Source organism: Numida meleagris, chromosome 1 (assembly GCF_002078875.1).
Source record: "Numida meleagris isolate 19003 breed g44 Domestic line chromosome 1, NumMel1.0, whole genome shotgun sequence".
Lineage (NCBI taxonomy): Eukaryota > Metazoa > Chordata > Aves > Galliformes > Numididae > Numida > Numida meleagris.
The window spans coordinates 143,893,759-143,908,585 of NC_034409.1; the positions used below are offsets into that span (position 1 = coordinate 143,893,759).

At 38.1% G+C, this 14,827-nt stretch overlaps 1 protein-coding gene across 3 annotated transcripts in view; it reads left to right on the forward strand.

The window, feature by feature from the left end:
- The window catches only part of ABCC4 (ATP binding cassette subfamily C member 4), a 223,477-nt gene that overhangs the window by 117,746 nt on the left and 90,904 nt on the right, over positions 1-14,827 (forward strand). For all 3 annotated transcript variants that reach the window (XM_021416661.1, XM_021416672.1, XM_021416653.1), the window contains 6 exons: positions 5,205-5,301; positions 6,289-6,504; positions 8,466-8,606; positions 9,938-9,975; positions 10,335-10,435; positions 13,657-13,803. In XM_021416661.1, the coding sequence (XP_021272336.1) occupies positions 5,205-5,301; positions 6,289-6,504; positions 8,466-8,606; positions 9,938-9,975; positions 10,335-10,435; positions 13,657-13,803 (740 nt within the window). The remainder of the gene's footprint in view (positions 1-5,204; positions 5,302-6,288; positions 6,505-8,465; positions 8,607-9,937; positions 9,976-10,334; positions 10,436-13,656; positions 13,804-14,827) is intronic.

Below are 14,827 nucleotides of genomic sequence, written 5' to 3' on the forward strand. Positions count from 1 at the left end.
ATCAGTACAGTTGTCCTTATGCATTGTCACAATGGAGGCTGGGACTTGTCATGAGGTAGAAATAAATGTTTAGCAAGATAAGCGTAGAAATAGAAACTATGTAGTATATGTGTTCTTGTGTCTTTGGCAATTATGTCACTTTTTTCCTCTACTGAAATTCTGTAAATTTCATAATGTATAAAAACAGCTGGAGAATTCATCCTAAACTTCTTAAAGTCAAAGGAGAGAAAAGCACATGTAGTAAGCAAATTAATATAACAAAGGCTATACGCCTGTGAGCACTTCTGCATGTGCTTTAATTTCATTTCAGTGGTTGTTTCCATTGAAACAGATATAAGTATTAGCAAATTTAAAGTTGTGTGTGAACTTGCAAAAAGGAGAGGCAGAAAGAATGTTAAGGAAGAAAGTCTAATCATTAAAGAAGAAACACTTTGCAGAGGTGAAAGAAAGCTGGTTCTTAGAGATAAAAACTTAAAGAAGATTAAAGAACAACATCTTTCAGAGTAAAGAAAACCTGATATGGAAGGAAGAACAAACAAGGATTCACGTACACAAAGGTGCCAAGATGCTGCCTCCGCCTAGAGGAGCAATTGTGCTGTTGTAGGCACCCTCCTAAGTGTCTTCTGCCACGCGCCCTGCATTATCAAAGCTCAAAACTATTTTTTTAATTGCGCAGAAGTTTTCTGGCAAGGTGTAATGGGTTTTTAAATGGGTGATAATATCCTACTACTTAGATTTGTTAACTTAAAGTATTGTTTATTTATTTATGTCAAATTGGAAGAGTATAATTTTGAAACAGATCTGTCCTGATTCTGTTCTCAGTGCTTTGGATAATGAATGAAGGTCGTTGATGCTTTAGTTTTCAGATGTTAGAAACCTGGGCGATGCTTCAGGCAGTTTTGGAGACAGGGATAAGAAAATTCTTAATTAAAGGTTGTTAGTTTTTATGTACATAGAAGAAGGTTTAAATGCAGTGTGTGACTCTGTGAACACTCAGTGGGCAGGGATCAATGGTGTAGCAGTTCAGTGGAAAATTAGATGCAGATTATGGAAGATCACAAATCAGTATGAGTTGGTAATGTCATTCTCTTGTCAAGGAAACTGTGCCCTCTTGTTTGATTTTGCTTTGTTTATGTTATGTTTTGTACCTGTAAGGTCTCATCTGAAAAAATGTATTCAATTTTGTGCACTTCCAAAAATGTAGATGTGCTTCAGACTCAGTATGACCCATAAAGAAGGTTCAGAAGTCAAGGGAAAAAAAAACCAAAACACTGTTTCTCTCTTGAGGGGAAAAAAAAAAAAAAAATATTGTTTTTTTTTTTGTCCAGAGTAAAGAAATCCAAAAGAGAAACTCAAGGCTGTATAAAGGGTCTGTGCACACAGGAATAATGGTTCATTGGGAAGTGGTGGATTCAAACTATGTCAAATAACATAAGCTTGGATTTCAGAGAAAAAATTTATGGTGGTAAAGGAAGTTTGCTGCTGGAATACATTTTCAGGAATACTGAAATTTCTATTGTTGAGCTTTAAATAATCATGCAAAACAGCCCATCCGTCATCTGTCAGGAAGTGATTCAAGTTGATTCTTATATGGTGTAGAGAATGAAGCTTTCCTAGTCCCCTCATTCCCCTTTTCCTTGTACTGGAAAGACTGAAGAACATTTGGGTCACTATCTCTCTCCTGGCTGCATGCGCACCTGTATGTCTGTGTGCGTATGTATATTTAATAAATGTGACAGTGTTTTGTGCAGTAATTCGTCCTGCTGTAATGCACTGAATATGATGCAGTTCAGCTAAAAAGAGCATGCTCCTCAGGAGAGTAATGGAGAAGAAACATGCTGAAGGTGGACTTTTGAGTTTTTAAGCAGCAGGAGAAACGATAGAGGCAGTTTGGGGCATACTCTTTAGCAGAAGTCTGAATCATAGAATTGTATATCCCATGTTGGAAGAGACCCACAAGGATCATGGAGTCCAACTCCCGGCTCCACACAGCACCACCCAAAACCCAAACCGTATGTCTGAGAGCAGTGTCCAAATGCTCCATGAACTCCGGCAGTTGGGGCTGTGCCTATGGCCCTGGGCAGTCTGTTCCATGCCTGCCACCGTGTGGTGCAGAACCTTTCCCTAACCCCCAGCTGCCCCTCCCCTGACAGCTCCTTGCCGTTCCCTCGGGCCCTGTCGCTGTCACAGAGAGCAGAGCTCAGCGCTGCCCCTCCGCTCCCTGTGAGGAGCTGCAGCCGCCATGAGGCCTCCCCTCAGCTCCTCTGCTCTGTGCACACCCAGGGACCTCAGTGGCTCCTCATGCATCATCTTAGCCTCTAGACCCTTCACCATCTTCGTAGCCCTTCTTTAGATGGACCCCAATAGCTTTATTGAATTGTTTGGCTTGGAGGGATCCTTGAAGATCATCTAGTTCCACCCCCTCTGCTGTGGGCAGGGTTTGAATAATTTTACGACTTTTCTAAAGTACGAGAGCCAGGCACATTTGCAAAACACCAGCGTTTCAAGAGAGGAGACACTGTCTACCAGCACTGCAGTACAAATCTTCTTAAGATTGACAGAATTTAGCCTTCTCTTTAAAAAGTCAGCACTCTAAATATGTTGATGCATCTGAACACTTTGGCCAGGTATGCACCACCTGTATTTTCACTGAGTTCCCTGCATAATTGGTAAGAAAATTAAATGTTGTCAGACGTTCACCTAGAATTGAGTGCCTTCAATTCTGTTTGTCCTTCTTCAGCTATACACAGTGGTATTTCTAAAATTAGATGGAAGGAAACTGAGCCTTTGCGAATCAATTCAAAACATAAATGCTTATGGACTATCTCAGATCTTTTGTGCTTGATTTCTAAGGCAATGTTAAGTTTTCACAAATACAAATTAAATGAGCTTAGAGTTTTGTGGAAGGCCCTTTAGTACATTTGACTGTATTGTACTACTCTTCAAACTCTGCCTTCAATCTTCTGTGGTGGTCTTCAGCCTATAAACTTAGCACTCACTGTACTTTGCAAGACAGGATTTTGTCAAATGGGGGAGAGAATATGCCGAAAAAAAACACCCATAAAGCTCAAAATAGCCTGATGTTTTGAAACAGACGTTAAGTATACACTTATATATTTTACTCATTTTGCAGCCTCAGTGCATCATGATGATACTGTATTTTAAATGGCAAAATTTTCTAGTGAGCTGTCTGAGCAGTGAGTTGTTTAACTCAGTAATAGATCGAGGTATATGCGCTTTGTTGTGATTTTTTCCTCCCTGTGCTCGTGCCAGTGAATTGTGACAACAATTTTTCTACTCATCTCTTATCAACAAACTATTCAACTAGTTTCTTTCTACACTGATAGATGTCAAATATAGAGTTGCTGTTTAAAAAAAAAATCACATTTGGATGAACTGATATATCGCTGGAAATTTGCATTTCCACAGAGGTCACGATCGAGATCATGTCAGATGCTGTGTTGTTGGCTCTGACAGTACTAATTGGTTTGCTCTGATGCTGAGATAATGCATGCTTTTTTTTTTTTTTTAATGTAAACTTAAAGTACAATGAACTCACCTCACCATGACTCAGGATCAAGGTTTAAGGGTTTTCAGCCATTGGAGTTTGTGAGTCTAACAGTAAGCTGTTAGGCATATATCTGGCGCAGAGAAATTTAATAATGGAAGCAGCATATAGGCTGTGGGACCTACGTAAGGTTGAAAGCTAGATCTCTTGACAGTGAATATCTCATACATTTTCTTCTAGCAGCTTTCCTATTAGGCAAGCAAATATCCTGTGGTGTCTCTGATCTCTGTCCAGTCCTCTGGATAGGGTTTATTGAAGACTGTTTTGTAGCGTGTCTGACGCTCCAGGTCCCGCATGGCTTGTTTCCGTGACTGCTCAAAGGGTAGGCAGTCACCACACCCAAAATAATACTCCCACAAGGAGTTTGGTGTATAAATAGTTGCAACTGTCCAAATAGTTATGCTGCTGCAAGTGCCCTGTCTTGTTCATTTGTTATCTGGATCAATTAAGAATGATATCACTAGTTTATGGTTACTCCTTGAAAGCTGCTTAGAAAGCAGACAACTTGCTCAGTAAGAGTGTTGCTTTTAACTTAACTTTACTGCACAGTTTATTTGGACCTGTGTAATATACTTTCTGCATGTAATTATTTATTCTGACTAGTAGTATTAAACATAGTACACTGCATGCTGTGGTCTGTCAGACTGACAAAATAGATGTTAAAAGTAGGTGTAGCAAGCACACAGCAGGAATTTATGAGACAGAATAAACCATATGGTAGCATTATTGTTTCGCTCATGTTCCTTTTCTGTTTTACTCCCCATACTGCTTATTTGCATTTCTCCATTGAAATTGTACAATTAGAGTGCTGTGGTTTCAGTTGTGTTTTGTTTTGTTGTTGGTTTTTTTTCTGGAAGAGTGAAAAGATGCGATTGTTGTATGTTGTGTTTTTTTCTTTCTTTCATTATGAATGACGTCCTCCTGTGTTTTATTAGGAAAAAAAAAATAGACCTCAATAGGAGTGGATCTGTGGAGTAAAATGTGTGGTGCCCAGGTCCATGTGCAGGTCAGGAAGGTTCTTCTTTGAACAAGCTGTCATCTGACCGTATGGGCTGCATTCCTGCTGGCAGATGAATATGATGTATGCTCCTGGAGTGTATCTTCCAGCTTGCTTTCATCTAGAGGAAGTCTGGTCTGTGTTCACCAACACTACTTAGCAGTACGAACCACAGCAGACTGAGTAGTAATGTTTGCTTTTCCAACCCTCTCAGCAACTTACTTGTAATAACTGTTACGAAAGCTTATTTCTGAGAAGTTACTTCTATTTGCTATGTTTTTCCACAGTTGTCCACAGTATGTTGCCTTGCTTCCTTTCCATTAGTTTCAATTTTGATGAATAACCTCATCGTAATTCAGCTTATGATACGTACATTTGTTAGGAGGACATTCATTGCAACGTTAATGAACTACATCCTTCTCTTAAACCATAAACCAGAAATACAAAATTTCTTCTTTCTACCTTGAATATGTAAAAAGTTATAAAAGCAGCGTGCTTGTTGAGTGTAATTTTGAAACGTCCAATAGGCATGAGTATCTTTTATTTTAAATGCTGTTAAATTGAAGAGAAGTTTCACAGAAACGGTCTGTATGTTTTAGGGTACCTTATTTTTAAAATTCTTTCTCCATCTGTTTGCAGGTGTATTTGTCAGGCTTTACATCAGAAGATCTGTGTTTTGGTGACTCACCAGTTGCAGTATCTCCGTGCTGCAACGCAAATTCTAATATTAAAAGATGTAAGTGATAACAACGTGTATATACTTACAGCTTACATGCTTTCTAATTGTCTTTTATAATCTAAGGAAAGGAGGAGGAGAAAAAAAGGGAAAAAAAAGTTCATCATCCTTATTTTTTATCTTTAAATGCATTTTCTGTTTACTAAGGACCGTGCCTGTTTTCAAAGATTTGTAGTTACTAATAACTGTTTTTTAGAACAACTTCCCTGTTAGGTCTTGCTTCCGAATTTTATTATACCTGCATATAATTTTACATATGAAGTTTCTCTTACACATATATATAATATATTGTGAAAGAATTGTTTCTTTTGAGAGAGAGTTACTGCTTTGCTTTTATTCTTGATTTTTACACTTTTGTGTGAATTAAGGGCTATGCTGGTTTTGCAGCCAATCCCCTTTTTAAATTCAGAATGAGAAACAGTCACAGATACTTCTGAAAACAAGCAGTCCTTCAGAGAAACTGGTCCCTTCCAGACATTTTTGTACCATTTGTTCATATGTAGAGAGGAAATGCAATAACTTCAGGTGTTTTTTAAGGTTGAGTGACGAAGTACTTCAAATTACTTTTGATGCATCACGTAGTTGCAAGAAAATATGTTACTGTTGTGACTGAGGTATAAGAAACAACACAGACTATGAAAACAGTCTGGAGTAATTTAAGAAGACTGGCGGTCATTAATGTAGTTCATTAAGCATGTGCTAAAGCTGCATGGCCCTCCTCTGCAGCTTCTCAAGAGAGGTAATTCTCACCTGGCTGTTGCTGGGACCTTTGTCATCCCCTGTTTGTGTTATTTGGCCTGGTTAGCTGTCAGAATGGGATTGCTTAGAGAGTGAAGAGCTTGTTATTTCTCTTTGGAATGAAGAGCTGAGAGAGTCTTCACTTCATTTGATGCAGTAACAGTCAAACTCTCGAAGAAGCAGGGATAGATAAAAACATTGTTACGGAAAGGGTACAATGAAGATAATCAAAGCTTGCATTTGTTGTAGGGTAAAATGGTGGGAAAAGGGACGTATTCAGAGTTCCTGAGGTCTGGCATCGACTTTGCTTCCCTTTTGAAAAAAGAGGAGGAGGCAGAACAGCCGTCAGTTCCAGGCACCCCCAACCTGAAGTCCTCCCGGAGCCGTACCTTTTCAGAGTCCTCTGTCTGGTCCCAGGATTCTTCTGTCCACTCAGTGAAAGATGGAGCAGTGGAGCAACCACCTGTGAGTGCTCAAAGAACAGAATCATCACAATTCTTGTTTGGTGGTGTTGTATTTTTTTTTTTTTAACTCAGACTATGAGAAGGGCTCTTTCCCCACTGCCTGTGAATTTCAGTCCATTCACAGGTGAGAGCTCACTTGTGGCTGCCAGGATCTGGCAGTCCTACCACTTGGGCTGCAGAGGGCAGGCATCCCACAGCTCTGTGCAGCTCTCTTCAGCAGAGTTTGAGCAGATTCATCATTGGCTCTGCTGGCTCAGGGAACCATTCCTGTAGGTTTCCAAAAGAATTGTACCCTGTTGTTTCCTGTCCACTGACAGCGGTACCTTAAAGGACCAATACCACTGTGTTGAGTGGGTTTTTACAATGCTGAGGTCAGATTAATAATTTCCCTGAAAGCATTATCTTGGGAAATACATGCAGAAGCAATGGCTTCCTGCAAAATCTTCATTTGCATGGCTAGCATTATCATACCCACATGATCATGAGCTGGCCCTGAGGGAAGAACCTTGGGATGCTGTTGCACAGCTCTTCCCAGCTCTTCTGGTATCAAAAAAAAGAGTGCTTTTATGGTGCCAGCTTGACTTCCATATGCCTTGTTATCTCTTGGTCTACACTGAGCAAAAGCAGCTGTAATGTTTTCTGTACCAGAGGTGGCCTTACGATGGTGTGTTTGCATTCACACAAAGCAGTGCAGGAGCCCTGTAACCCTGCAAAGCTTATGCCAGCACTACATCCATGGAACAGATAATCTCTGTATGTCCTTGATGCTTTTCATCTTTATGCTATGGGTATATATGATTTATTTTTCTATAATGGAAAGCAGTAAGAGCTGCTAAGCCCCCTTCCCAACCTCCCCCCAAAAAAGGGCTGCAGATAATTACTTTTCATATCTTTTTGGAAGAATGTTTTTATGCCGAAAAGCAGTAAACTTATCTTCGTATCTGATATTATTCATTTGTCAGCTGTGACTGCTGTAAGATCCACAAACATGTGCCAAACTTATTAGCAATATTAGGACTGTTGGGTTGGGGAAAAAAGAAAAACAAACAAAACAAACAACTCCCCCCAAAAACAAGATAGGCTTCTCTTCTAGGCAAGTAACTGGGATTTCTCTTCACTTCTGAGTCAGATCTGCTGATTCCACTGCTTCTGTACAGCCATGCCGGCTGATAACAATACGAAATGTTATGTGTGCGCTGATCTAACACCAGGTTTTCTATCACATGAGACTGGGAAGGGGGTGGGGAAGGAAGTAACCTCCACAAAAAAAAAAAAACAACCAAAAGAAACCCCCCAAAACAAAGAACAACAACAAAAACAGAATGTTGTTCATTTGAATAATAGGTCTGTCTACCTGTTATATGTCTGTTTTTTTTTCCTTTTCTGTCTTTTATTGTCCCCTGTCCATGGGTCATTTTACCGATTTTCTGAATTAACAGATACTTTGATTAGAAGTTTGTCTTTACCATCAGCATGTGTTGACTGATTTCTGATTCAGACTTGAAGAAGATTGTTTACTTTAAATACTTTCCTGAAAAGGAAAAGTTATACACACTTGGATACTGAAAACAGAACCTTTCCTATGTTAAGGCCTTAGTTTTGAGAACCCCGTTGATTGGTGCTAGTGCATGAGAAGAAAAATCTGGTTCAGCAGTAAGCAGTGCTGGCAGTTAGAGCAAATATTTCTGACTGCAAATGAACTCAAGTTACATGCCGTGATGCAATGCAAAATATAATCCTCCCTGTGTCATTCTGCAGAGTTGATTTTTCAGTGTTATTGCAATGAGACTAATTTTTTTTGTCAAAGCTATAGTTCCCATACTTAAAGTTTTTATATCTGTAATCACTTTATCTTATTATTTAATTGCTTGCTAATTTTGAACCGTGTCTTTCAAGTAGCTTAGTCTGAATCTGTAGCTGCCAGGTTAACGTTGTTTTTGTTTGTTTGTTTGTTTTTTTCAGGCTGAAAATCCACTGGCTGCAGTGCCAGAGGAGAGTCGCTCTGAGGGAAAAATAAGCTTTAAGATTTACAGAAAATATTTCACTGCAGGAGCAAACTACTTTGTGATTTTTATACTTGTATTATTTAATATTTTGGCACAGGTAAGTCATTGGGAGTAACAAATAATAATAAATAATTTTGTTTTTGCCTTTTTTTAACATAGCGTATGCTTGTTATTGTGATGTTGTGACTAAAATATTTAGGAACATGGTGTTCTTACATCTAATAAGTTGATCAAGTATTATGCATAGAGTTTTTGTACTGCATTGAGATGCCATGCACTGATTCTTATTTCAACAGTTGTAATACTCCAGTAAAATAATAATTCTACTGACAGTGCAGCCCAGAAATTATAAGCCAGTCTAGTTTTTTGGGGATGCAGAATAAAGTCATAAAGTGTATCCAATAGTATTTAACAAATCTGAAGAAATGTTTCCTTCTTCAACTGGAAGCATAAAGAGATTGACTGGGTATGGAAGGAGGATTACAGAACTGTTAAAAGAAAAGCTCTTCTGCTGGTAAGCGCAGGTTAAGAGAAAGGCTAGAAGGAGAGTTGCTGTTTAGAAAAAGTAGAAAGTGAAATATTGTGTGATGCAGACTGTAAAAGAATTTTTAGAGTAGGAAAATTATTTTAAAACTTACTGAAAGAAATGATGAGCTGAGGAAGCTGTGTGAAGACAGCCTATTGCCCTTCTCTCTGTTTCCTGCTGAGAAAGCTCAAATTCATTTCATGGAAATGATTGGTCTTGGCTGTAAAAAGTAGTATATATATTTATACATGTTACGTCCTTTTTGCTTATCCTTAAATTGAGTCTGTTGGAAAGAAGGACAACTGAGCAAGATCAGATCTCTGCAGCAGAGATCTGCCCAGAACTTTAATTCACATGAACAGAGGTATATTTTGAGATAAGTAGTTCTTTTACAGGTTTATAATCACCTCTTGTCACAGAAGGAAGATGGCAGTAGAAGTTTTTCCCTCCCTCTCCTCTCTCATCCTCTTTCAATCCTGTTCCTGGTAATTATCTCCTGTAAACACAAATTTCTGGGCTGGTAACATCAGAAAGTTTGTTAATCAAAAAGCGTTTTGGAATATCTGTTGTGGCAAATTTAGGAACGGAAAAAATGTGTTCTTTAATGTACAATTAACATGCGTTAGGAAGAGCTACTATATTTTACCTGCTTAAGTGTCTTGTTTTCCTTTAGTTTACTATCAAGTAAGGTAATTTAAGGTAACTTCTTTCTTTGTAGAGGGATCTCATAAATCTTCTGATGTGCTTTGCAAATTGCTGCTAATCTTGAAAGACTGGATGGCATACTTTTTTGAATATGTGGTGTTTTCCCAGAGAACATAAAAGAATTGAAAGGAAGTTTAACTTTCTAATGTTTTTTTCATTTTGTAAAATGATTCCTGTATTTTCCTCTTTTATTCAAGGTGGCATATGTGCTCCAGGACTGGTGGCTTTCTTACTGGTAAGTTAATGATGAAAACTGATCAGTTGTTCCTGTCTTTCCACTCAAGAGTTGTTTGTCAAATAGAAATCACTATTGTATTGGTATGGGAAAAAACTTGTTCTAGGAAACTTCAGAATATGTGTGATATTTTCTTACCTCTACTCATTTTGTATGTGGAAAAAAATTGAAACATTATGAAACATTATGGTGTGACTGTGATAGCTTCTTCTCATGGTATGATGCATGACAGCATCAGTACATGGGATCTTTTGAACTGAAGATTTCAATAGAGTTGAATGCAGAAACAGTTAAACGCGCTCATGAATATTTGCAGAATGTGATTTGATGATCATTATCTTCCATGTGCATTTCCACAGGGCAAATCATCAAGAAAAGCCGAATGTTACAACAAATGGAAATAATGGAGCAAATGAGACTGAACATCTAGACCTTAACTTTTTTTTGGGGATTTACGCAGGTAATGACACATGTGTATGTGTCTATATACCTTAAAGATCTATTATTTCACCTACTATAATAAACAGTTGTGAGTGGTGCAAACCAATGGCAATGTGGGGAAATGTGATTTCTAGCAGGAACTGAGCAATGTCTTATGAGATTGGGAGCCTCATTCTTGCTTCCTTACTAAACTTACTGGAATTAATAAATAACTAGATGAGTACAACAGAAGAAATAGGTCGAATGCAAACTCTTCAATTTTTTTGCCTAGATTTTAGAAAGTTAAGCATTCAAAAAGTAAGGTTATGGTTGCTGTCTCTACTAATAGATTATGCAACTCTATCTTCTGTCATGATATGGTTGGGCAAGAGGGATTTGAAATTAATACTCGTTCTGTGCTACCATAAAACTTGGCACAGCAGTGTTACTTCTGAAGTACCGTAGGAAAAGAACCAGTTTTTAAAAAGCCTCCTAGATGAGTATGCAAAGCAAGGTGTTAAAAAAAAAATTCAATATATATTCTACATATATATTTCAATACATGACATTATAATATATATAATAGTTATCCATATGCTTTTTAATATCCAGAAAAGGGTACTAATCTTTGTATTCAGACATTGAGGCATCTTAAAATACTTGTCTGAAATGTCATTTGAAAAATTAATGCTGAAAAATAATGTGTAGAAATACGCTCTCAGACTCTGCTATTTAGCACTTTCAGTGTTTTACAGTTTTGCATGGCATAGTAATTTCTTGACTAAAATATGAATGATAGGTCTGAGAAAGCAGGTAGGATGCCAAAAGAATATTCTCTGAATGTATTCAGAGACATCCCTCTTGCGTGAGAGGTAAGTGCTATCTATTTTTTTTTATCATTATTTTTTTGTGAGAATCCATGTGACCTAAGTATTTGACTGAATACATTGTACTTGGCCTGGGAAACAGCAGTATAGGAGCCAGATAACTTGGCTTTTATTTTCTCTCTGTAATGTCTTATTTCATGTGCCAATCAGTGGACTGCACAGTATGATTAAGAATGTCAAACTTGGCTTGCTTTGACCATATAACCTAAATCAAATTGCAGAAAATTTTATCCTTTAAGGCAAATTTTGTTCTAGATAACAGAACAGCGAAAGTTAACTTTGATATTGAAATGTTCAGATAAATCAGTGATACATTTGCAATGGTTGAAGAGGAAGCATTGTTACTTACATAAAATTGTAAGTTGAAAAAACAGCTAAAAGAGGATAGCAAATTTCACATGAAACACATAATTAACTTTTTCGGTAGCCTCTGAAATGGTACAAAGTAGCTTAACAATTTTATTTATTGTTCTCAATGTTTAAAAGCAGTAATCACCATGGTAGTTCCTTCCTGGTCTTTGTTGTTTCTATGGGATAAAGATTTAGAAGAATAAAATCTCTGTTAATGGGAATCCTCAGTGGTCAGAGCTGAGGTGCCACATCCATTCCTTTTGTATAAAGTGAGTGTACCAGGAGACTCTGCCTCTCATGTTGAGGAGGTAAGCTTGTAAACATGGAAAGCAAAAACCTTCTGCCTGAGACAGGCAGGAGGAAAGACTTGACAGTTGTGTTGTTCCTCCTCTTTACCACCAGCCACTAGGTGTCCTCGGGTGATTTGTGCAGTGAGGGCCACACGAGCAACTTCAATCAGCTTCCAAGACTGAATGAAATTGTGGAGAAATATGGGGGTGCCAGGAGTGCTTTCCTTCCTCATGCATTACTCCAACCAACTGTTTTCAGTCTTTCACTCTGTAATACATGAATAATGAGGTTAAAATTAATGTGTAATGTAATTTATTTGCCACTGAAAAACTTATTTTTGCCATTCCCATTTATCTTCAGACTGTAGGAGGAGGAGCAGCATTGCCTACAAAAGATGTAAGAGCAATGTGTTTAGATTTCTGAAGGTGATAGTTTGACCCAAAGCTCTGCCATGTTCTCTCTGCGTGATACCTCTTCTGCTCTTCCTTCTTGCTTGACCCAGATTTCCTAGAGGAGCACATGCAGTTACTTTTGGAAAATGAGCTTGCTTCTACCTGGTCTGGACTATAGCAGTCAGGGCACAGCAAACCAACTCTCATCCCACCCATGTGCTTTTCTGTTTAAGAACAGCTCCACGCAGAGCAGAATATAAGTGATAAAGGGCATGCAGGCAAACAAAGTAGTTACACTCTTTCTTGCGTTCTGGAAGGATACAGGATAAACAGGAGGTAACTAATTGGCCTAATGACATTGTATCATGTAAAACCTCATTCTACCACTGTACCATAGTTGTACCTGAATCCTATCCAGGTTCTCCCTGTCCTTAGAACCTATGTGTTAGGTTACTAGTTAAAGTATAATTTAAGGTTGTCCTCAAGGCCTGAGCACCTGGGCTTGTGGTGGCTGCTTTCAGTTTCTGGAGCAGATTGCCTGGAAGGCCTGCAGAACTGCCAAGTACAAGGTTAACAACTTTGCTGTTCAGCTTTGGACTCTGCTCTTCATGGGCTGGGAACTTGGGCAGGCACATTGCAGGCTACAAACAGACCAGCAGCAATATCATCATTCTTTGTTTCCATCTTTTGCCTTGTAGCACCTCAGTCTTGTAAGTGGAGATGTGCCCAGAAGAAAGACAAACAGTCTGCAAACCAATTCCCTGGAAGGGCTCTGTTCACACAGCATAAGGGATGCATCTTCTTCTGTGTTAAAGAAATATACATCATTTAAATGATTTGATGTGGTTTACAAGGGGAAGTATGGCATGAGTGGTTTGAACTGATTGAGAATAACTCAAGGTTGTTTCTAAATAGCCATGTATGTATATTACTTGGTTAATACCTGCTGGCAAATGTTGAATGTTCACTGTGACCTCTGCAAGCCACAATTATACATGGCACTGTGAAATGAATTTCTTAGCAGAACTGTTATGCAGAAGGTTATAATACAGATTTATTTTGTGGGTTAACAGACATTTCCTGCATTTCCATAAAGTAACAATTATTTTGAAGAGAAAAAGAGAAATTGTTTAAATATGGCTAACTGCAGCTAGTGACAAATACAAGGTAGCTGTGTTCTGTGCTCAGTCCTAGTCCCTAGGCATATGTTTGGATTCTTGCCATATGCAGAAACCAACAAAATTATTTTGTTGCTCAATTTTATTTGAAATTTTCTTTTCTTTTTATTTGTAGAAGATGCATATCTGTATGCATGCTCTGTCAATGTTTTTTAATTTCAGGTTTAACAGTGGCTACAATACTGTTCGGCATAATAAGAAGTCTTCTGGTCTTTCAAGTTCTTGTTAATTCTGGTCAGACCTTGCACAACAAAATGTTTAAATCCATTTTGAAAGCTCCTGTCCTGTTTTTTGACAGAAATCCTATAGGTAAGTTTAATTGGCAAAAAACCCTTAACATTTAATGTAACTCATTGATTATGTTAAATATTCTATTTCGGAGCAGTTATAAATTGAAAGTTGTTTTTTTTGTTTGTTTGTTTTTTTTACACACTTGTGGCTTCTGCTTCCATGCCTACCGTGGTATTCTGAAATTTAAAAGTCAGAATGTTGACTGCATATTGACGGTTGATCCTACTCTTTTCAAAACTGTGGTTTTGGTGGTGTTCATTGAACAGCTTGTTGCTAGTAGCATCAACTGCACCAGTTGCTGGTCGGTTCTGATCTGATTCCTTTAGCAAAGGTCTCTCTGCGACATCGTGAATGTATACGCATGTATTTTGTGTGGATGCCTTTCTTGTGCTTTTCTTTGAAAATCTGACCAACAATCATTTGCCCTTTCTGAAAAATAATTCTAAGCAAGCGTGGTAATTCACAGTCGTTGAGAAACTGTGTAGCTTAATATCCTTCCAGAATGGACAATAGAATGCAATTTAAAACTGTAATGCAGATCCTTACACTCTTCAGAAGAAAGGAGAGGGAGAAGCTGGGGCAGAGTTAAGAGAGTTGGGGAAGTGGAGTGGTGCTGATTTAATGACCAGAGATTTGATGTGCCTTCTGGCCTTCATTCTCTTGAAGGAAAGGAATATAGGGTTGGTTTCATCCTTCCAGGGGCTGTTTAATAACTGTAAGGGTGCATAGGGATAGCTTTGTGTTTTTTAGAGAGAGTGGTAATATTTTCAGGAAACATATTCCTGTGTAGAAAAGGTTCGCATCCATAGTATGATGAAAAAAACATATATAATTTCCCCCTTTAAAAAAAAAAAAAAAAAAAAAAAAAAAAAACTTCAGCTGCACAAGTTTAAGGTCGTTATATGGTCTGCTTGTACTCTGTGTCTGTGGTAATGAACATCGAAGGCCACTGCAAAGGGTTAGAAGTAAAGCAGTAAGCTCAGTAGAAAGCTAGTGAGAGCATATATGTCACAAGAAATTACAGTGCTAATGGGGTTTGTTG